The following is a 22,204-nucleotide window of genomic DNA, read 5'->3' as shown; positions in this document are numbered from 1 at the left end:
CCTCCCCCCCCAACACCCCGGGGCGCGCAGGTCCTCCCTGGCCGACACCCCGGGGCGCGCAGGTCCTCCCCCCCCCGACACCCCGGGGCGCGCAGGTCCTCCCCTCCCGACACCCAGGGGCGTGCAGGTCCTCTCCTCCCGACATCCAGGGGCGTGCAGGTCCTCCCCCCCCGACACCCCGGGGCGAGCAGGACCTCCCCGGCCGACACCCCGGGGTGCGCAGGTCCTCCCCCCCGACACCCCAGGGCGAGCAGGTCCTCCCCCCCGACACCCCGGGGCGCGCAGGTCCTCCCTGGATGACACCCTGGGGCGCGCAGGTCCTCCCCGGCTGACACCCCGGGGCGCGCAGGTCCTCCCCCCCCGACACCCCGGGGCGCGCAGGTCCTCCCTGGATGACACCCTGGGGCGCGCAGGTCCTCCCCCCGACACCCCGGGGCGCGCAGGTCCTCCCCCCCGACACCCCAGGGCGCGCAGGTCCTCCCCGGCTGACACCCCGGGGCGCGCAGGTCCTCCCCCCCGACACCCCGGGCGTGCAGGTCCTCCCCCCCGACACCCCGGGGTGCGCAGGTCCTCACCCCCCGACACCCCGGGGCGTGCAGGTCCTCCCCCCCACACCCCGGGGCGCGCGGGTCCTCCCCCCCTGACACCCCGGGGCGCGCGGGTCCTCCCCCCCGACACCCCGGGGCGCGCGGGTCCTCCCCCCCTGACACTCCGGGGCGTGCGGGTCCTCCCCCCCCCGACACCCCGGGGCGCGCGGATCCTCCCCGGCCGACACCCCGGGGCGTGCAGGTCCTCCCCCCCGACACCCGCAGGTCCTCCCCCCCACACCCCGGGGCGCGCGGGTCCTCACCTGCACGTGTACCTCTCCTTGCCCTTCCTGAGGATGGGGTCTGAGAGCGTCGGGGGAGGGGACCGGAAGTTGAAGGCGTGGTGGGGCAGGGGCTGCAGGGAGCTACCCGAGTCCGCTTTCATGGCTGCGAAGCTCTCGAGCTTTTCCGTCATGGTTTCGATGGCTGACATCTAGCACGAGAGAGGGCAGGGGTCAAAGGTCAGAGGGCGACTCTGTCTTCAGGGCGTGGACAGCTACCCTCGGGGCCATCTCCATTCTTTACGGCGGAGAGTGTCCACCTGTGGTCCTCTGGTGGCCCGGGGAGCCCAGGGCTCTGGGGAATGATTAGTACCAGCCCTCACACCAGGAGCTTGTTAATTCATGGTGGAACATGGGCTCCGGCTGCCCACAGGTGGAAAAAGCCACAGGGTCCCAGCTAGCTGGCCCTAGCACGGAGACCTCGGCCTTCCTCAGAGCGCACAGTATGTTCATCTGGGACTGACTTAGGACATGGCTGTCTAAGGGACACTGCTGGCAGGGGACGGGGCTTTGCTCGAATGGCAAATATATTTGGTATTTGGCGACAACAGGGTGCAATGGAAACACCTTGGAAAGCATTGGCTGAGCCCAAGTTGTACTTGGGCACCATGGCAAAGCCCCTCCCCCGGCCCGCCCCAAACCCTGGCTGCTGCCCCTCCCCCCACCCAGTGGCGCAGGCTGGTGGGATCTGGGTTTCACCCCATCAGTGCGGCCTCATGTGCACACAGGCGCTAACCATCCCCGCTGGCGGACCAACGGAAGCCACTTGCTCTCTTGGCCACTGTCCAGCCCAGATGGGCTCCCAGTGTGGAACTGGGACTCCAGGCTCAGAGACTGACTGCGGCTCACCTGCCTGTGGGCCTGTGCGCTAGCCTAGTACACGAGATACCTCTGGCCCCCGGGGTTAATGAGGTCTGGGCCCTGGCAGACCTCTGGCCTGCTCCATCCTGCACCCAGAGGACCGCACGCCTGCATGTGAGGCTCCAGGACCGAAGGGTCAGCAGATGGGCACCCGCTGGCCTCTGCACAGTACAGTAGTGACCTCTGGGCTTTCGAGAGCCCTGTGACTACAGGAGCATTCTGCCCGAGTGCAAGCCCAACCCTGGACCGTTTAATTTGGTGACCTATTCGTCATGGCTCCCCGGCCCCTTCCTCCTGGCCCTCGGCCACAGGGGCAGCCGTAGGGGTGGCAGGACCATGGGCGGAGTAGGCGGGAGAGACAATGGGCAGCCGGGCCCCCACCAGCCAAGCCTCTCTTCCTCGGGCCTGGGTGGGTCTGGCCTTGCTGGCCTGCTCTGCCCGATCAGATATTCCTGCGGCCTCCCCACACAAACACAAACACAGGATGCGTCTGGCGGGCCTGGCGGCTTTTTCCAGCCCATCCAAGGAAAATCAGGGGAAGTTATTAACCAAACTCGAGGCCCGGTGGGACAATGGGAGGCACTAAGTTTAGCTGTGAACTCAGCCAGGGCCCAGGTTTCACGGACCAGGGTTCGTGGAGCCGGGAAGCGTCCAGGAGAACAATGGGTGGTGTGGGCTGGCGGGTGGGTGAGGGGGACCCAGGGCCAGAAGCTGGCGGCTCTGTGGAGAGCTGGGCATAGCATACAGGACACCTGTCAGACTGCCCTGCCCTGTGCCCAGCCCCCAGAGCACGCAGCCCGGGCAACAGGCTGGGGTCGCTGTCAGCTGGCCAGGTCTGGAACCCACATCTAGGAGGGGACCTTTCCCGTTCCACCGAGCTCCTTTGAGTGGCCTCGCTGTCCTTTTCTCCCCCTGCCTATCCTGCCCCTACCACTGCCCCTGGCTCATCCTCTCTCTCTTTCTCTCTCTCTTTCACTCACTCGCTTTGGTCAGTCATGGGGCTTGAATTCTGGGCCTGGGCACTGTCCCTTAGCTCTCAGCTCAAGGAGAGTGCTCTACCACTTGAGCCACAGCGCCACTTCCAGTTTTCTGGTGGTTCATTGGTGATAAGAGTCTCATGGACTTTGCTGCCCGGGCTGGCTTTGAACTGTGATCCTCAGATCTCAGCCTCCTGAGTAGCTAGGATGACAGGTGTGAGCCACCAACGCTCAGCATCTTCTTTCTCTTGATTTAAACACTCTCAAGGGTTACCCACCCAGGAAGACCAGTTGCGAACTGGTGTTGTCTTGGTTGGGTGGGGTCTGTTCCCAGTGTTCAAGATTCTGGGCTCTACCCCAGCTCTGCCTGCCCGTGGCTGAGTGGAGGCCATTCCCTCCTGGGCCCTAGAGTGCATATACCCCCTTGGGCATGGTGCCTAGCCCAGGAGGCCCCTGGAGGGGAATCCCGCGGGGATTCCTCCTTCCCCGGCCTCTCTGGCCTTGTAGTGAGGTGTGGAGTCCCACCGGGAAGGGTGACAGATGCCGAGGCCAGGAGATGGCCCGGTGGGGTCCCCAGACACAGGCTGCCCGGCGCACGCCTGGTTCTTACCTGCGGGTGGAACAGAAGCGGCGAGGGCCGCAGGTACTTCTCCTTGAGCACTCCCATGGGGTCCGTCACCTTCCGCTTTTCTACCCTGCTGGACGGCAACACAGAGGGTTACGTACCCTGCCGAGCCTCCCGGCCACGCGTCCGTCCAGGGCAGGCCCCTGGCCAGCTCAGGGGCGCCCACAGCTGCCCTGCCTCCTGCCGCCTGAGTCCTCGCGGGCCGTGGGGCTGGCCTGGGCTGTCAGCCCAATCCCCGCTCCACTCACTCACTGCTGGTCCCCTGCACACGTTCCCCATCACATTCAAGGCCCCCCGGTGCCCCTGCAACAGTTGTCAGCACCCATGCCTGTCACAAAATGCTCAGGGCTAGAATCTAGAACATTCTCTGAAGATCCCATGGGCAGCAACTTCCTGCTGGTGGGCTGGTCAGCCTTGTGTGTGGGGGATGGGGGGGGAAAGCTGGCCTGTGGGGTCCCTGGCTTATCCACAGGCTCTGTGTGGAACATTCTGGATGCTTAATGACTATATCCTGACTTTCCTGTCTCACCTTGTCCTGGGCTTGGGGATCTCTGCCTGCCTCTGTGTGTGTGTGTGTGTGTGTTTTCCCGTCAGTCCTGGGGCCTGAACTCTGGGCCTGGGCGGCATCTCTCAGCTCTTTAGCTCAAGGCGAGTGCTCTACCACTTGAGCCACTGAGCCACTTCCAGTTTTCGGGTGGTTCATTGGAGATAAGAGTCCTGCCTGCACTGGTTTTGAACCTCGATCCTCAGATCTCAGCCTCCTGAGTAGCTAGGATGACAGATGTGAGCCACCGGTGCCTGGCTTGTCTCTGTTGATCAATGTGAATGATCGGTGTGCTTCACGAGGGACCCCCTGTAGCAGTAAGGGGGGCTCATCCTCCATGCCACCAGAAATTGCACTTCAAGAATCTTCTCGGAGGACCAGGGACAACTTCATGAGATGAACTTTGCTGGTGTGTGGAGGTAGAGGAGAGGCATTGACCACCAGGCCCTGGGGTGGGTGGATGCGGGGAGGGGGGTGGTTGAGGTGGGGGTGGGGGTGGGCGCATGCGGGGGGCGGGGCTGAATCCCTGAGCCTCAGCGCTGCGGTGTTTGGTTTGTGCCCGGGCCCTGCCACCTCCCTGCAGATACTTACTTAGAACAAGCCACGCCTTGTGTGCTCACTGGAGTCCTACATGTGTCCCGCTCACCCACCCCAGCTCGGATGCTGCTTTTCCCAGGCCTCCAGGGCAGAGCAGGCCAGGCCAGGGAGGGGGCAGCAGGGAGACCCAGCAACCCCCACAGGATGACATCCCACCCCAGTGAGCTCCAGCTTGGCTTTGCTGCCTGCCTCTCCCTAACCTTGTGCCTCCCCTGACCAAGGCCAGTGCCCCCAACTGACTGCAGTGGACGTGCGCTTTGTACCCTGGCTCCCACTGTCACCAGAGGCCTGCATCCTGACGAGTGCAGAAGGACCCGCGGGAAGAGGGGGGGACGCGGGGTCCACGCCATCCAGGGTGTCTTGGCATTGGGCGGCAGCTAGCGGCCTGCCCTGCTCCACCAGCATTTCCCCTCCTCTTTATCTTCTGCCATCCTAAGGCAAAGCAGCTGAGTGAGTCCTCTTTGCCCCTCAGAGATGGGGCCCGGCCCCTGGGGGCCTTCCAGAGCCTGCTCCAGGCATAGTGAAGCAGGCACTCATAGCTGGGTGCACGCAGGCCCTCACACCCCGAGAAGGGTGGATGCTGAACACAGCCCTCTGTCCTCCCCGGAGAGGCTGCCTCCCACGGACACGGGCCCTGCACGCTCAGCCCCCTGCCTCTCAGGGGGCTCAATGCCTTGCTATAAATCTGGAGTGGGATTCAGTCCATCCACCAGAGGTCCTGATGTTTCACACATCTTCCCTACCTCTCACTCCTCCTCCTCCTCTTCCTTCTCTTCTTCCTCTATCCTCCTCTCCAGGGACCCACAACCCCTCTCTGATTTCTCCTAGTCCACCCATGCCAATGTAGCTTCTGGGGTAGGGGTGGGGCCACAGAAAGATGGGAGAAAGCCAGGCCCCGGTGGCTCACTTCTGTAATCTTAGCTATTCAGGAGGCTGAGGTCTGAGGATCGCAGTTCAAGGCCAGACTGGGGAAGAAGGTCTGTAATACTCTTAGCTCCATAAGAGTATTACAGAAAACAGGAAGTGGCGCTGTGCTCACGTGGTAGAGTGCTCGCCTTGAGCTGAGGAGCTGAGGGACAGCGCCCAGGCCCAGAGTTCAGGCCCCACGACCGACTTAAAAAGAAAAAAAAAGAAAGATGGAAGAAGGGCTCAGAGGCAGATGAGGACCCTGGCGTTTGTGGGAGGTGGAGATTTGGTCCAGAAAACAGCTAGACACCAGGAGGGGTGTGAAGGGAGGGTCTCAGGAGGAGCTGAGGCAGGGGGAGGGTCTCAGCTGCGGTCCCGGCAGCTCACCTGTCCAGAAGACCCCCCTCCTTCCCTCCGTTGAAGCCACCATGCCAGATGTCCCCCACCTTCTGGAATCTAGCAAGGATGGAGGGAAGGACCTTGAAGTTAACAGAGAGACAGACAGACAGATGGACAGATGGATGGACAGACAGATAGATTCTCCCTTCCACCAGGCCTGCACCGCCCCCGCCCAGCTCACAGCACGGTGGGCCCAGCGGCCGGGCGGGAGCAGGTGAGGGCGGGACATGTGAATACCTGTAGATGGGGTCCATGAAGAAGGGCGAGGGCTTGGCGTAGTGCAGGGAGGGCTGCTGGGGCAGCTGTGCCGGGCACACCTTGGGGAGCCCCTCGCCGGGCCCCAGCTTCCGCTCGCCGTAGATGTGGTTCTTCCGGGGCTCCCGGCTGCCTCCGTTCAGGCTGGCCCGCGCCCGGCTGCCGATGCTCAGGTCCAGCGGCTGCTCCTCCCCGGACGTGGGCACGGAGGGCGCCTTGGGCCCCGGCAGGACGGGCTTCGCCTCTTTTGGTTTGGTGGTGAGGTCGAAAGGGCACTCGGTGCTGGGGCCGCCCAACTTGAGGGCGTCCCGGGGCGACTTTGGCTCGGCCTTGACCAGCAGGCTGTGGGTGAGGGCTCGGTCCGTGAAGGGGTACAGGGAGTGGGGGAAGTTGGGCAGGAACTGGAAGGGGAACACAGAGTGGTAGGGCAGTGAGCCCATCTTCTTCTCCTGCATGCCCATGAAGCCGGGCCCGAAGTACTTCTCGGCGATGGACGCGATGGCTTTGATGGAGTCGCCCGCGGCGCCCGAGGCGGTCAGCAGCTGCTCCTCGGGCGGGGGGAAGAAGGAGTGCTGGGAGTAGAAGAGGGGCACCTCCGCCACACTGTTCACGGCCCCCGGGGGCGCCGAGCCGCCCCCAAACTCAGCCTTGCCCTGGGCCGGCTTGCCCTTGTCTTTGACCTTGTCGCGGTCACTGTCGGCGTCGCTGTCCAGGTCGGAGCCGGTGCCGGTGGTGGTGTCCAGGTCGGTTCCCGTCGTGGTGTTGATGTCCTCGAAGTCGCTGCCGTCAGACATGTCCGGGCTCCTGGCCTTCGCCTTCTCCACGTACCCGTCCTCCAGGCGGCCCTCAAACTTCTCCTCTGAGCCCGCGGTGGCCGCCAGGCCCTGGCTGCCGTTGTTGACAGCCGAGACGAGGGGCAGCGCCGGGTTCCCCAGGGGGCTGGGGAGCTTGGCGTCCTGGGTGTGGCTCAGGGGGCTCTTGAGCAGCGGCGTGGGAGGTAGCAGAGGCGGCCGGGGGTACAAGGACGGCGGGAAGATGCCTGGGAAGCCGGGGGTGAGCGTGGGGAAGGCCGGAGGGGCCGCTGAGAAGGGCAGGCTCCCCGGGTGCGGCCTGGACGGGAAGAACTCGGTGAAGCCCAGGCCCCCGTGGTTGAGATTGGGGGAGGGCTTTGCCTTGTCCATCACCGGGCTGGGTGTCAGGGGCAGGCCCGGGGTGAAGATGCCCCCCGGCGTGTAATGGTTCTTGCCCTCGCAGAAGCGCCGGTGCTTGTTGAGGGAGGAGGTAGTGCTGAACATCTGCCCGCAGTCCTTGCACTTGATCTGCGTGCGGCAGTCGGCGTGCATCCGCTTGTGCCGGCACAGGTTGGAGAACTGCGTGTAGGACTTGTGGCAGACCTCACCTAAAGCATCAGCAGAAAGCAAAGACAAACACGGTATGAAATTACCGGGAAACCCTGGGCCTTGAGGGGCATGGGGTCCAGGTGGGCGCCTGCGTGGGGGAGTGCGTCCACGTGTGCACATGCGTGTGTACACAGCACCCAGCCACCCCTGTGTCCGTGTATGTCTGTGCACTCTGCAGAGTAGATTGGAGGCACACACATGTATGTACATGTGGACGCGTGCATACACAAACGTGTGCTTGTGTGTGTACAGGTACCCCACCCAGTGAACGGCCTGAACTGGCAAAGCCTCCGCCAGGCCCTTTCCCAGGCTCTCTAGGGCAGGAGAATCGTCCGTCTGCACCTCAGCACTCTGAAGTGTGAATTGGGGGGAGCGATGCCAGACCCCCGCTCTTCAGAAACCTCTGGGAATGCGAGCCTGCTCTCCAGGCTGGACCAGGGCTGAGCGAGGATGCACTGCGTCTCTGCCATCCGCTGCTCAGAAGCACTGGACTCAGTACCTCCACCCAGCCTCCCTCAGCACGGCCGTGGAAGGAAGACGCCGGCTGTGGAATCAGGCCCGGCTTCTGGGCTTGGAGGTGGTTCAGCCTGCTGCTCGGGTTTTAGGAGCTCCAGAGCCGGGTCTAGGTTTGGGGAGCATGGCTCCTGGCAGTGCGTGGCTGTTTGGGGTGGCAGAGGCTTGGCTCGGGAGGCGAGTCTGAGACAGTATGGGCTGGGCGGGAGGGAAGTGGCTACGCTGGCTGGTGAACACTAACTACCACACTGGCTGATGACCCCATGTGGGTCAGATGCAGAGAGAGCCCAGCCTGGCTCCACACGCTCAGGGACCCCAGCTGGCCATTTTCCTGAGGACTGGAAAGTCTGCCCTCTTTTCTCTTGCTTTTTTTTTCCACCAAGAAACGTGTTCAAGTACACCCAGAGTGTGTCGATTTGCCCCTATATACAACCCTGGTAGAAACGACAAATAAATGCACGCGAGCGTCTTGCTCTCCACAGATCCTTGGCTGCCTGCTTCTGTGCACCTCTTTTTCTCTGAGACGGCTACATTCTTTGATCGTGGTATCTAGTTAGATTGACTGTGCTGCCTGTCTGGTGGTGTGGCCTGGCAGGGTGTTTTTCTGGCTGAAGGAGATGAACTTTGTCTCATGTAATCAACTCTTCCCTTTGGGGAGACTCCTCAGATAGAGGAGAGGCCTCACCCCACAGATCCTCTATAAATACGCCCTCACCCAGCCAGCCTGCAGGGTAAGTGGGCTGACCTGCCCCGGGGTCACTCAGGCCACACCAGTGATGCTCCTTCCTGCCCTCAGGCCTTAGGAGGAAGCTAGGCCATTGGATCTACTCTTGAAGGTGATCTGGGGGCTCAGGGCTTTTCCCCCCATCCCTCTCTGCTCCCTGAGCAGCCTCTTCTGCACAAGGCCCTGCGTCATCACAGGACCACTGACTGAAACTGCGCAGAAACACACCTTGCCTCTTGCGGGCGTTTACCCCAGGCAGGTGGTGTTAGGATGGAGAGTGGACCGGGCTGCTCCGCAGGAGGCCTGTGCCTGGCTCCGCACAGGGCATGCGTGAAGCCATCCCGCAGCACACGCTCAGCACCCGGGAGCCCGCAGGGTCCTCAGAACTCACCAAGACCCAGGTGGCCCACAAGCCCTGCGACCCGTGCCAGGTGACCCGTCCACTTCCCGTTGGTCCCCATCCTGGGCCTCCTCTGTAGGTTCTGTGGGTGCAGCCCAGATGCTCATCACCGGATCAGGAGCGGTACCCACCTGCACTGCTGGCCCTGGGCGGAGGTCCGCCCTCCCCTCCACCCTAAGAAGCTGCTTCCTGCCCGTTGTTGTGTGCACACCACCAGGAGGGGACCGCTGCATCCCGGAGAGCACAGACTGGGCTCCCTAGGGGGACCCTGTGTCCAGGCCAGCTGGGATCGCCACAGAGTTCCTGCTAGAGCTCATCCAGGTGGACATGAGCCCAGGGGACGGGAAGGGGACGCAAGGAGGGGGGCACTGTGCTGGCCTTTGCCCCCCGCCATCCTCCAGCCCCTGCGAGGACATGGGAAGTGGGCCAGAAGAGGACTGAGGGCAGAGCAGGCAAGGGACAGCACGGGCCCAGAGGATGCCAGTGGGCGGCGAAGCGACACGGGGGTCTGGAGTGCCGGGGGACCCAGGGTCACATGGCTGTGCCTTCCTAGGACCGGCGGTGAGGGCTTCTGGATGGACAGCGGTCCCCTGAATGAGGGCCTGGCCATCTGGACATCCAGGGCTGCCCCGCCGCCCCCTGGCGCGGTGACCGGCGCGGACGGGCGGGCAGGGAACTCACATATGAAAGGCTTCACCGTGCTGTGGATGTGCTTGTGCTGCTTGAGGCCCGAGGACGTGGCGAACGTCTTGCCGCAGTCGGGACAGGCGTGCGCCCGGGCGCCCACGTGCTGGGAGCGGATGTGCCGCTGCAGGTTGCTGGGGTCCGTGAACACCTGGGGAGACGGGCACCGTGGGCGCAGGCCCTGCCCGGACTCCCCACCGGCCCCCGGGACACGGTGGCCCGGCCTTGCCCCTCTCCCTCACCGCCCTCCCTGAGCCGGGACATTGGAGCACCAACCATGGCGGCCAAGCCCTGGGGCTGGGACACTGTTTCTCAAAGGCTTCGGCTCCGGGATCTTGCCCCTGCCGGCCTCTGCCATCCGTGCCAGAGGGCAGGGACTGCCCTGGGGTGGGCCCAGGTTCTTTCTGAGACTTCCTGTCCTCCTGGTCACTCGGAGGGACTGTGGTGAGCTCCGCACCACGCCCTGCCGTGGCCACACCCACCTGCATTTGCTCAGTGGGGTGGAGGTACAGAGCTGGTCTGCAGGCGGGGTTGGGTCTGGGCGCGGTGGGCCCTGTTGGCAGGGGTGGCTCTTTGCTCTGCGGGCCCGTGCACAGTACCTTCACACAGTTTTCACATTCAAAGCGCTTGCCGCTGTCGTGGGACATCTGGTGGCGGATGAGGTTGGACTTCCAGTTGAAGGCCTTGGGACACTGGTCACATTTGTACTCTCGCTCTTCTGTGTGGACAATCATGTGCTGCTCCAAGCTGTACGCAGGGGACAGGGGTCACTCCAGGGCCTGTCCACGGGGACGCTGTCCCACCCCACACGACTCTTCTCTTTTGGGGCCCTAGGAGGCCCCCCTTCCCCCAGCACATGGTCTGCGGCTCAGAGCCTGCTCAGGTGGACATCTCCTTTCTGGGTGGGCCACAGAGATAAGGCGCAGGGATAGCCTCTCTATGTCAGACGCAGGAGCTGGTGCCGGACCACGCTCGGTCTTTCACCCAAGACCAGCCAAAGGCAGGGCAGGCCCGTGTCCTGGCTGCCGCTCTAGACCATCCCAATTTTGAGGCTAAGCCTGGGCCCAGAAAGAAGGAGTCCAGCAGGATCCACATTGCCATAGACCCAGGAGTTAGGGTGAGGCTAGGGGCCCCAGGAGCCCCTTCTCTGGGTGGTCTTTGGGTGCCCTCCAGGCAGCCTGGCACACCCAGGGTGGTGGCCAAGAGTAGAGGCCAGGGTGTCCAGATGGTGGGCAGAGCAGCTGCTTGGAGGGGCCGCTCTTCCTGGCTGGCCGGGCATCCTCTAATCCCTTCCCCTTGGGGACCCCTGCCTCTCCTCTGGTCCCCAGGATGACCGTTAATCTTCATGAGCGAAGCAGTAATATATCACAGCCCGTTAATTACGGGGCCCAGCCATCCATTTAGATCAGAAACGCCTGCTTTTCCAGCGTGCAGAGATTGTATCTTTTCCCTGTTGTTAATTGTGATTTATGTGTTTATGTAAAGAAAACACGGGCGCTCTTTAGCCACACTCAGTTCAATGGGCCCAGTCGGGACTGGGCCACTCACTCCCCCAGTCATCTGTTTAGAGTGGCGGGCCTGCGGTCCCCAGGGAGCCTGGTCTGGATTGCAGTAAATCCCGAGTAATCACATAGTTAGCAAGTGGCCGGATGGGGTCTCTTCTCCGGCTACGCAAGGTGATCCAGGGGAAGCGCACCAGCGCAGGGAGGGCCGCCCAAGCTAGAAGGTTTCCTGGCTCCCAGAGCACTGGGGCTGGAGGTCCTGGCTTTCCTCACACGTCCCCCAGCTTGCCTAGCTTGTCCAGGGGTTGCTGTGGGTCCTCAAGACACCCGCCCACCCCTGGGGCCCCGGTCTCTGGGTCCTGGCTCCTGCCTGGCCTTCAGGGAAAGGGAGAGCCAGCCAGCTGGGCCTGCTTGAGTTGTTACAGTTCCTGGTTGTCACTCTGCCAGCCTGGTGGCCTCTGTGCACATGGTGGGGGGTGGAGGGGAGGGGGAGGGCTTCATGGGATGCCCAGAGGAGCTGCACATGACTCCTGAAGGGGAGGCCACCTGCAAGTCCCCCTGTGGTGGGCGCTGTGGCCCTTGACCTCTCGGCCTGGTAGCAGAGGCGCAGGCTCTCAGGTCTTAAGGGCGAGTGGAGCCGGTGGTCTGACCAGGCATGGGCCTGCCTTCCTGGGGATAGGCCATTGCGGGACTCTGACCCTCCTGCACTGGCCACGCAGCTGCTGGGCCTCCAGGGTTGAGCGAGTGGACTGGGGTGTGTTTCTGCACGGGCCCGCTCACAGCCCAGGCCTGACGGGTGGTGGCCGGAGCAGGGGCAGGGCGGCACCTGTACTTGTTGGGGAACATCCGCTCGCAGTCCTTGCATTCGTGCACTTGTCCATCGCCGCCGCCGCCGCCGCCCGCGCCGAGGCCGTCCGGCTTGAGCTCCTCCCCCAAGCCCTCGTAGAGCGCGGCCCCCGCTGTCCCGCACGTGTACTTCTTGTGGCGCCGCAGGTCTAGCTTGCACTGGAAGAGCTCATCACACTCCTCGCAGCGGAACGTGGGCTCCTCTGCAGGACAGGAAGAGAGGGGCACATGAACAGGGTACTGCCCATCGGCCCTGCCCCGGGCCCACCTGCCTCCCTCCAGCCTCCATCCTGGACCTAGGGATGCCTGCCCAGAGCCACAAGGGCACAGGCAGGGACTGCAGGCCGGGCCAGGGGACTCTGATCGCTGTACCCGAGGAAACACTGGCAGCGCCAGGGCTGCCTTGCATCTTAGGTGGCCAGGGGGTGGAGGGGAGCTGAAGGAAGGCCTGCCTCTCCAGTGCAGAAGAAAACCAGGCCAACTGCTTTGTTTATGAATTAGAAAGAAAAAAAAAACCAGGACAGAGCTCCAACCATATAATAAATTATTGTCGTCAGGGTCAAACAAATTAAAAGGGGGGCAAGCTATTATTAAGTTTATGAGGCAGCATCCTGACCACAGAGCCAAGCCAAACAATCAGCCAGGAGCTGTAGCTCTCGGCAGGGGGGTGTGAGGGGTGTGGGAGTATGGGGGTGTATGTGGGTATGTGTGGGGTTTGGCTCATCCCTTGCTGCAGCTGCGTCAACAGCAGCCTCCACCTGCAGGGGGCGCCCTCCACCCCAGGATGACCCAGCGCCCCCCACCCCCCCTACAGAGAAAACACCTGCACATGTGGGTATGTGTATAGATGTGAGTGTATGTGTGCATCTAGTGCACAAGTGTCCAGTCATGCATGGTTGTGTGTGCAATGCAGTTGGGTTTGTGTGAGCGTGCACATTCCAGCAACCCGCACCCATGTCTGCAAACCTGTGTGTGGATGTGTGTGCATGCCTGTGCATTTGCACCCAGGTTTGTGCGTACAGATCTACTCACGTGTGCACACGTACAAACGGGCATGTGTGTTATATACGTGATTACATGTGATATTCGTACACTTGCACAGATATGTTGTTTGTGTGTGCATTGTGCAAGTGTGTTGGCCTGTGTGAAGGTATATGTATTCATTCCTGTACCTCTTTGTGTGTTCATGCCTGCAGTTTTCATGTACTTCCGTGTGCTGTGCGGGCATCTGTATATGCTCTTTACGAGTGTTTATGTGCATAGGCAATGCTGATGTGTTTTGAGTGTTGCATGCATGAATGTGGGCACACAGATTTGTGCTGTGTGTGTCCATGTAGGCATCTGTGACATTGCATGTGCACTTGCACATGAGTGGATATGTATGCCCATGTTTGTATGTATTAAGGGGTTGTATTTGCTTGCTAATGTGCCAGCTGTGAATGTGTGTGCATGTGTACATACATGGATATGTGTGTGTGCATGTGTGTATATTTACCCATGAACAGGGCTCCGTCTGCACTGAACAGAGCTTTAATAAACTAGGTCTGACCCCTGGCTGAGCCTAAGAAGCAGGAGGGTGTGAGGGCGGTGGAGGGAAGGAGGGGCCACTTTCTGCCTTCCACGTGGGGAGACTGAATGACCACGTGCCACTTCAGAGTCCCCGGGAGAGAGCCGCTCTGCAGCTGGACAGCGTGTGGTTACTGGGGGTGCTGCAGGGGCTCTGCCTCTGCGTTTTCACTGGCCAGCGGTGGGTGGCTGGGGAACCCGGGTCGCTGGCCTGAGGGAGGGGAGGACCCCTGGGGCTGGAGCCCTCCCACTGTGTGGGGAACCCCGCTTCCACAGGGCCCTGTGAGAGTTTGGGGGCACTCACTGCCCCCTCTCTCAACCTCCCCCATCTACAGATTTTCATCAGGGACGGAGCCGTGGGTCTGAATGCCAGCACGGCCCCACCCTGGCCCCAGAGAGCTTCCCCTGTGTGCTGGGGGGGGGGGCTGAGGGCCTTCCGCCGGTGTGGGCTCAGAACACCACTTCCATGGTGCTAGCCTGGCTCATCAAAGAACAATCCTAGAAGCTGAGATCTGACAACAAATACTGTCTATAAGAAGAAATCTCAACCCTGTTCATCCGTACCACTGACCAAGTAAGGTGGACTTTGGATCTAAAATTAAAATTGGGGGGCTTACGATGAAAATCCAGCCCTTTGAGGGTCCCTGGGCAATAGGACTCACCCTGGTGACAAGTGCTGCCCTCCTTCTCCCCTGCACCCTTCCCTCCCAGCCTCACCTGCCCCTGCGAGCTAGGGGCAGGACAGGCTTCAGACTTCCAGGCCCGTGGGAGTCTCATAGATGGGCTCCTGGCCCGAGTCCACACCTGGGCCACTGCAGGCCATTTGTTTTTATCCCATCATGCAAAGTTCATTTTAAAGAATTTTAAAGAATTGCCAGGTGCTGGTGGCTCATACCTGTAATCCTAGCCACTCAGGAGACTTGAGACCTAAGGACTAGGGTTCAAAGGCATCCTGGGGTAGACAAATATAAGACTCTTATCTGCAATAATCCAGAGAAAAGCTGGAAGGGGAAGCGTGGCTCAAGTGGTAAAGTGCCAACCTTGAACAAAAAAAGCCAAGCAAAAGCGCAAGGCCCCAAATTCAAGTCTCAGTACTAGCTTGAGAAAACAAAGAATTTTAAAGAATTTCTAAAAGGGTAAGTTATATCCTGATATTTTATTCTATCATACCCCTTCATGCTTTCTCTCTCTCTCTCTCTTTCATAAATACTATACAATACATTGTGTCATCTTGACTTCTTCAGAAGGGGAAGTAAATTATTATGAGCTTTTCAGAAAAGCATATTTGAATGCAAATGACTTCTTATTTTCTCCCAAAACCAATAAATTCTCATGAAAGTGACTTCTTCCCCACCCCCAACACAAGAGTTAAAAGAAAGCAATTCCCCAGTCACCTGAGGAATCTGAGCGTGGCTGGCTACCTGTGTGGGCATTGGGCTGGCATTTCCTCACAGAGCTCAGCTCCAGGGAGGGGAGGGTGCAGGCCTAAAGCCCCAGAGCCCGCCCAGGGGCAGTGTCACACCCTCCCCCACCTCCCGTGGCCACGCCCCTCACCACCTGCCACCTGCACATCTGCACAGGGTCCCCAGCCAAACCCCTTACCCTCCATAAACGTACACACCTTCAAAAAGAGCAGCTGGAAATAAAAGTCTTCATCTAAATGAGGAGAGGGCTGTAGACTGGGGTAGAGGTCTGCCCCCCCCCAAACTGCCACGTACCAGCGCAGCGGCAGCCTCTGTGTGGCCTGTCAAAACCCGCACCTCACCCGTCTAGCTTAAGTTCTATGAGCAACTTCTACGGCCAGGCAGAAAAATAAATCAGTGCCTAATGGCTTTGAGACCGAGGGGTTCACAATTATGTACCATCCACATGCTAATCTACAACTCGAGCCTCAAAAGCGTTCAAGAGCCTACTTCAAATTCCTGCAGCGATATGGGCCCGCTGCATTTAGCCCGGGCTAGGATAAAAGATTTTTTTTAAATGATAATTATCTTAGTGAGGAACTTTTTTTTGTATTTTCTTTCTGTATGATTCTGAGTTTAACGGGGGGGGGGTGGGTGGCTGTGAAGGGGGAGAAGGAATGAGTTTGACAGCAGATGCTAGAAAAAGTCAAATATTTGGTGTCAGACTATTATGTGTGGAAAGCAATTAGCCCAGGAACGTGCGATCAATTATTAGGAAAATGTAGACCGGGGTTATTTACTATCAGGGGAGGGAGGTGGATGGAGAACAGGAATCAACTTAAAAAAATTCTTTTGGAAGAAAGAATTCCACTCTACAAGTGGAATTCCAGAGTCGAGTGTTCCCCTTAAGTGAAGGAGATTTATCTTCTGGGCTCTCACATGTTCTGTGAGATTCACAGGTCTTTCCAACAATTATTTTAAGGAAAGTGAGACCTTCCTTAGAGATGGTGGGGATTTATTTTTCTTCTGGCAATGGCCTAATTTAAACCAAACTTCAGAGGACAAAACAGAAGGGACCTGGCTGGTGAAATTATTCCTTCCTGACAGCTCAGGGACACAAACTGCTGCGGCCTTATTAGGCGAGACTTTGATTGCAGGGCTATTTCTGGGGCTGAAAGGGTAAACCGAGGCAGAGTTCTCTGGGTCTGGTCTCAGAACTTTCATGCCAAATCCAGCGCCCTGCTCTCTGGCTGGAACGGACCACTCCTTCTTGTAGGAATGAAGTGTCCCTCTGAGAAACTTCCGGGTAATCATTAAGCTGTGGGGTGTCTGCAGGGGAAGGGAAACCCAATCCTCTCCCATCCCTGGAGTTTTAGAATCTGCTAGAAGGGAAGAACGCTTTTTCTGCTCACTGGTTGGGGCCGAACCTGGAGCTACGCAGGCAGGAAGGCCATCATAGGCCACCAGACCCATGCTCCACGGTCAACATGGTGTTCTCCAGACCCACTGCTCTGGGGCCGGCAAGTGGACAGATGCTGCTTCACATGGGTGGGAGACGAGTCTGACCTGTGGGCTGTGGGAGGCTGGCTTTCTCTCGAGCATCACCTCTGAGATACTTGGGTGTGGAGGGATATGTGTGGAAACCTCCTGTCCCTCCTGACGGCCGGTGCTCTCCGACAACCCACAGCCTTGTTGGGAAAGGCCTAAGGACTTCCCTCCCGTCCATGAGGACCTCTCCAAGCCCGGCTCTGCCCTCCCACTGGAAAAGATGCTCTCACATTTCCTTGGGTGTGAAGCCTCTGATGGGCTTGGTTCCTAAAGGCAACAATGCCTTCCTCTCTCTCACACGAGACTGAAGCATCTCATCATGGAGCGGTCCCTGGGGGCTGTCCATGTCTCCATGGCACCAAAATGATTTTAGCTTTAAAACTAAAAAAATATTAAAAATATACTGGGTAGGGCTGGGAAGGTGACTCAGTGGTACAGCGCTCGCCTAGCATGCATGAAGCCCTGGGTTCGATTCCTCAGTACCACATGTACAGAAAAAGCTGGAAGTGGCGCTGTGGTTCAAGTGGTAGAGCACTAGCCTTGAGCAAAAAGAAGCTCAGGGATAGCACCCCAGGCCCTGAGTTCAAGCCCCAGGACTGGCAAAAAAATTATTGGCTAAAGCTGATAATGAAAATAATATAGTTTTTTTTTTAAAAATCACCAGAGACTCTTAACACTACAATGGTATAATTCAGCACAATACCAACTTGCCCAACTTGTGTGATGCCACTCTTAAATTTGAGGTTCACAGGAGAGAGGGGCCTCCAGGCTGGAGAGCTGAGCGGGTGCTGTGTCGGAGGCCTGGGGATTCCTGGCCTGGTCACACGAGATGCCCTGGGCACCCTCCTCCTGTGGGGTGGGCTCCCGGACGGTCTTAGTGGGGTCTTACCATCCAGGCTGGGTGGCACTGCACCCAGAGAGTAGGCCCCTTCCTTTATGTGGACCAACAGCTCCTCTCCGGGCTCGATGTCCTTAGTGACTTTATAATAAATCTGGAATGGAGAGACCAGAGGGAAGGGGTCAGTGCGGATGCCGTGTCTACTGCACAGAACGCCCGGCACGTCCCCCGCGCGGCTCATTGGGAAGGCCATCCACAGGCCACTTGAGCGGGCTTATAATTGCTGTGAAGAGGGTCCCCTCAGGAGCGTTCACAGCATCTGCTCGGAAGGAATCAAGTCCCTTTTAATTTGTTCCACCCTGTTCTGTATCAGTAGACGGGGCACAAAATTAAAGAGGCGAATGCCAGCGTCCAAGTCCCGGTGACTGGGGAATGTCCTGGGAAATACCCCAGACACGAGTGATTTTCCATCTGGAGTGGGGCTTGAGTCTGTTCTCAAGACTCCTTTGTTAACATGGGCGTAAGCGAGACACACTGGAGGGGCTTCAAATGCATTGGCTTGTTTATGAAGGTGGTGTGGCCACAGGCTCCCAGGGTTGGGAACAGTGGGCTGTGATCTCCCCAGGGGCCTGGCAGCTGTGGTGCAGGGAGGCTGGGGGCTGGGAGGTGTGCGCGTCCACCCGAGCTTGGCCTCCAGCGAGCGCAGGGTGGGCTCCACAGCCCGGAGGGAGCCTTGGGGCAGAGGGGGAACTCCACTTGGGATGGCCAGAGCAGCGGCGGCACGGGTCTGAATCACATCAGACTGAGCCTGCCAGCGTCACGGTGATTCGTGAACAGGTGGTGTGGAAGTGGGGAGCCAGGTGGAGAAGGAAAGGGGTGCCAGATGGTCAAGGCACTGCAGGTCCAGGGTGACTTTGGCGGGCGCTGGGGAGTTGGGTCTCCTATGACCTCACTAGACCCTGTCTTGCAGAAACACTGGAGACACCTGGAAACACAGGTCCGCCTCCGTGTTGGCCCCCAGAACCCCACAGGCCTCCCAAGAGCACAGCCAACGCAGGAAAGCACACATCGTCAGTCAGAAGTGTCCAACATCTCAGAACAATCTCTTCCTCCTACGGCACACGGGTGTTTGTAACTCTAATCTGCCAATAAGGAGCTGTAACCTGGAGAGAGGCCCAGCACCCGGGAGGCCCAGGGCTGAGGTTTCTCCTCCTGCTTGAGGCTAGCTCTCTGCACTGCTCCCATGGGGGAGAGGAGGCAAAGATGACCGGGGACCAGGAAAGGAAAGAATGCTCTCAGAGGAGACACGGGCAGGAAGGGGTTTCCAGACACGGAGGGGAGGTGGCGGTCCAGTGTGGGGACATTTCTGTCTCACTCACAGGTCCCTGACTGGGGTTGCTGGCCCTGCAGAGACTCAGCACAACCAGGCCCCAGCAGGCAGCTGGCCTCCCAGGCAGAGCTGGCTCTCCCCGGAGTCCCCGGCAGCTACCTCCAGGAGGATACCATGAGCCCCAAAGGACCCAGACGGTGCTGGTCCCCGGGGCCCGGGGCCGACATTTCCGGGACCGCAGACACAGGAACTGCACACGGTAGAAAGCCCGCAGGTGCACGCATATCTTATCGGCGTGTGAAGTTACTTCATGGTGCGGTCATTAGCAGTTATTTTATTTGGCAGTCTTTCCCAGGTAGATTGATAAAGCAATGAGATTTTAAAATGGAGAACAGAAAGCAAACCAAATCAACTTCTCGAAGGAAACCAATTGTCATTGTAATCCCAGTTTTGTATCACTTGATCTAAAGGAAAAAAAATCAAAGTGGTTGAATAATTTCTAAAAAAAAAAAAAAGAGAAAAGAACAGCCACCACCAAACCAGACCCAAGCCGCTGTTTTGGAGAACTGTCACAGTGCGGAATTCAAGAAGCAAAGAATGGAGGCACGCTGGGACCCAGGGGCCACAGGGCGATGTTAGTAAACAGGAGGGATTTTCTTCCAGCCCACAAGCCCACGCTTGCACAGCAGGGGCCTGCTTAGGGCTGGGTCTCAGTGCTTGGTGTGGCCCAGGTCGATGCAGGGGTGAGGAGAGCCGAGGCGCTGAGCAGGCAGCCCCTCGCTGCTCTGGTTAAGCGTCAGGGAAGACTGCCTCCCACTGCCTTCCTCCACAGGCCATCGCTGCCCACGGGCCCAGCCTGGCACCAAGCACTGGCTCGGCAGTGGCCTGATGCACTGCACTCCCTTCGAGACCCCTGGGACTCCACCCCCAATCAGCCTCTCTGTCCCAGCCTCACCCCATGCCTCCAGGAGCCCCCCGGCTGGCCCCTAACCCTAGGAGCTACCCAGCCTCCCCCCCTACCCCAGGCCCGCAGGAATCCAGGGGACCCCACCCCAACCTCTGCTCCTCAGCTTGCTGGGCCTGCTGGGCTCCCTACTGGGGCTCTGGGGGACACAGGGCCACGGGCTGCCAGGACTTTGAGCCTGGGACGGAATTAATAGCTATTAGCACTAATCGCTGGACTCAGGGTGTGGCTTGGGGTGCCCCGGACCTGCCTGTACGTGGGGGGGGGCGGGTTCGGAGGGAAATGGGAGAGGGGAAGACCTTGCCCCAAGTCTGGGGAGACTGGGGCTTGGCCCTTGCAGCACGCTCCAGGGATTGTAACTACCTGCTCCAAAGTGGAGGGTCTGGGCCCTGGGGGGGCAGTGGCTTCCTGGGACAAACCTGGGACAAAGGCCGGTGTCAGAGGGAGCTGGGGGTCTGGCTGCCTCTGTGCTTCTAGGGTGGGTGTTACAAATTACCATTTACGGTCCCGTGCCAGGCCCCTTCCGTGTGGGGCCCGTCATAAATTATAATTGCAACCCCTTAAAAATTCCTGCAGCGGGTTTATTGCGCGGCCCTTGCTAGGTCCGTGGAAGTTAGCAACATGGATAGGTGGTGGCTGGCTTTTCATGCATGCAAAGAGGGAAAAAAAAAAAAGGCCCACGGGAGTCTGATACTCATTACCTCCCCCCCCTCCCCCAGAGGCCCCAAGGGCCCAAGGGAGTGGCTACAGGAAAGTCACCAGAAAGTCCTTGTTACATTTTCTAGACCTGCATGGCCCCACAGGCTAAGTCCTTGGGTCCTGGGGCAGCAGGCCTGGCATCTTCTCCCCGTTTAAGGGTTGAGGGTGCGGCCCCTCTTACCAACAGCTGAGATTACGAGCCTAATAAATGTCTGCTCTAAACGGCTCTAAAAAATAATGATGGCTAGCAGACAGGGCCAGGAGCGAGCCTCTGTTTCCTCCCCTTGGCTTCTTTCTGCCGACAACAGTTTTTATTGAACTTGGGCGAACGGCACTGAACACAGGTCCTCAGAATTATAAGTGTACTTAGCATGACCCAAGCTATTTTCTCCCTCTTTTATCACTTTTCAGACACAAAGGGGCAGCTCCTTATAGGTACACAGAGCTCTGGTAGAAGTCCCTGGCGGCCTTCTCACCCAGAGACGGAGAATTGCCTGTGGAAAGCTGGATTTAGGGCAGGCGAAGTTCATGGCGACAGAGCCTTTTATGAAAATGAGCTTTACGTCCCCTGGGAATGTTCTGGAAGACAAAGAAATATTTTTGTAATGGCTGTGAGCTTTTAGATTCTGTCTCCCCGAGAGTCCCCAAACCATACTGAAGATACTATGTTCAGATAGGAGGGTGTAAGAGATACTCTTTTTAATTCCTACTTAATCCTGGAATTTTAGCATTTATATAAACGAAAACCTAGGTCCAGAATGCTCAGGATAGAAGCAAGCTGACCACAGGTCTAGGTCAGCGGCTTGAATACGGGCAGCATCCCTCTCTCCTTCCTGGAATGAATGGCTGCTTGAATCAAGCAAGTGAACGCCCAGACCACTCTATTTTCCTTCTTCTCTGGCCAGTATAAGAAAATTTAAAGAAATGTTGGAATAAAGTATGTGAAAATTTCTTTCCATGTGCATATCTTGGAAAGAAAAAGAGAGAGAAAGAGAGAAAAGGAGGCAAAAGAAAGGAAGGAAAAAAAGGAAGAAAGGCAGGAGGAGAAAGAAAGAATGAATGAAAGTATGAAGGGATGAATGGAAGAAAGGAAGAAAGAAATAATGAGAGAAAGGAAGAAAGGAGGGTAGGAGCAAAGGAAGGAAGGAAGGAGGGAAGGAAGGAAGGAAGGAAGGAAGGCAGGAAGGAAGGAAGGAAGGAAGGCAGGAAGGAAGGAAGGAAGGAAAGAAGGAAGGAAGGAAGGCAGGCAGGCATGCCAATTTCTCACTATCTCAGGCTTCCACATTCCTTGACTTAAGTTGGTAAAGGTCTTGGAGTGGTTCCCTCAGAAAGACATGTGCATTACAAATGGAAATTAAATTGCCTTAAAAATCACTACTAAAGAACAAATCCACTCAGTGACCGGGTCTGTCCACTGAGAGAGAATCTTGGTCCCGAGGCCATCACTGGGCGTGTGTGTGTGTGTGTGTGTGTGTGTGTGTGTGTGTGTGCGCGTGCGCGCGCGTGTGCGCATGTGCACATCTCTCAGAACCTCTGAAGACCTTCGTCAGGTCCCCGCCTTGGCTCTGGGGACTTGGGCAATCTCACTGTGTGTGCTGCATGCTGTCCCCAAACTATGAGCCACGTTCCTCTGGGGAAGAGCTGGGCCATCTGAGGGTTGAGCAATTGGTGGTTAAAAACCAAATTCCAAAGATGGTCTGTGACCCAAGAGCTGCTCCTCCACGGCTGCTCACCCTGTGGACATGAAGTTTTGTT

General features: G+C 58.7%; 1 protein-coding gene across 1 annotated transcript in view; it reads right to left on the bottom strand.

Annotated features, from left to right (window-relative positions):
• The window catches only part of Prdm16 (PR domain containing 16), a 221,611-nt gene that overhangs the window by 13,060 nt on the left and 186,347 nt on the right, over window positions 1-22,204 (bottom strand). Inside the window, exons 7-13 of the mRNA XM_013033142.1 lie at window positions 17,508-17,610; window positions 12,082-12,304; window positions 10,353-10,500; window positions 9,751-9,904; window positions 6,015-7,431; window positions 3,317-3,401; window positions 851-1,020 (exon numbers count right to left, since the gene is read on the bottom strand). Coding sequence (XP_012888596.1) covers window positions 851-1,020; window positions 3,317-3,401; window positions 6,015-7,431; window positions 9,751-9,904; window positions 10,353-10,500; window positions 12,082-12,304; window positions 17,508-17,610 — 2,300 coding nt within the window. The remainder of the gene's footprint in view (window positions 1-850; window positions 1,021-3,316; window positions 3,402-6,014; window positions 7,432-9,750; window positions 9,905-10,352; window positions 10,501-12,081; window positions 12,305-17,507; window positions 17,611-22,204) is intronic.

This window comes from Dipodomys ordii, unplaced genomic scaffold (genome assembly GCF_000151885.1).
Source record: "Dipodomys ordii isolate 6190 unplaced genomic scaffold, Dord_2.0 Scaffold6, whole genome shotgun sequence".
NCBI lineage: Eukaryota > Metazoa > Chordata > Mammalia > Rodentia > Heteromyidae > Dipodomys > Dipodomys ordii.
Note: the sequence above shows the minus strand (reverse complement) of the source record. Positions and strands in the feature narration are given on the sequence as shown.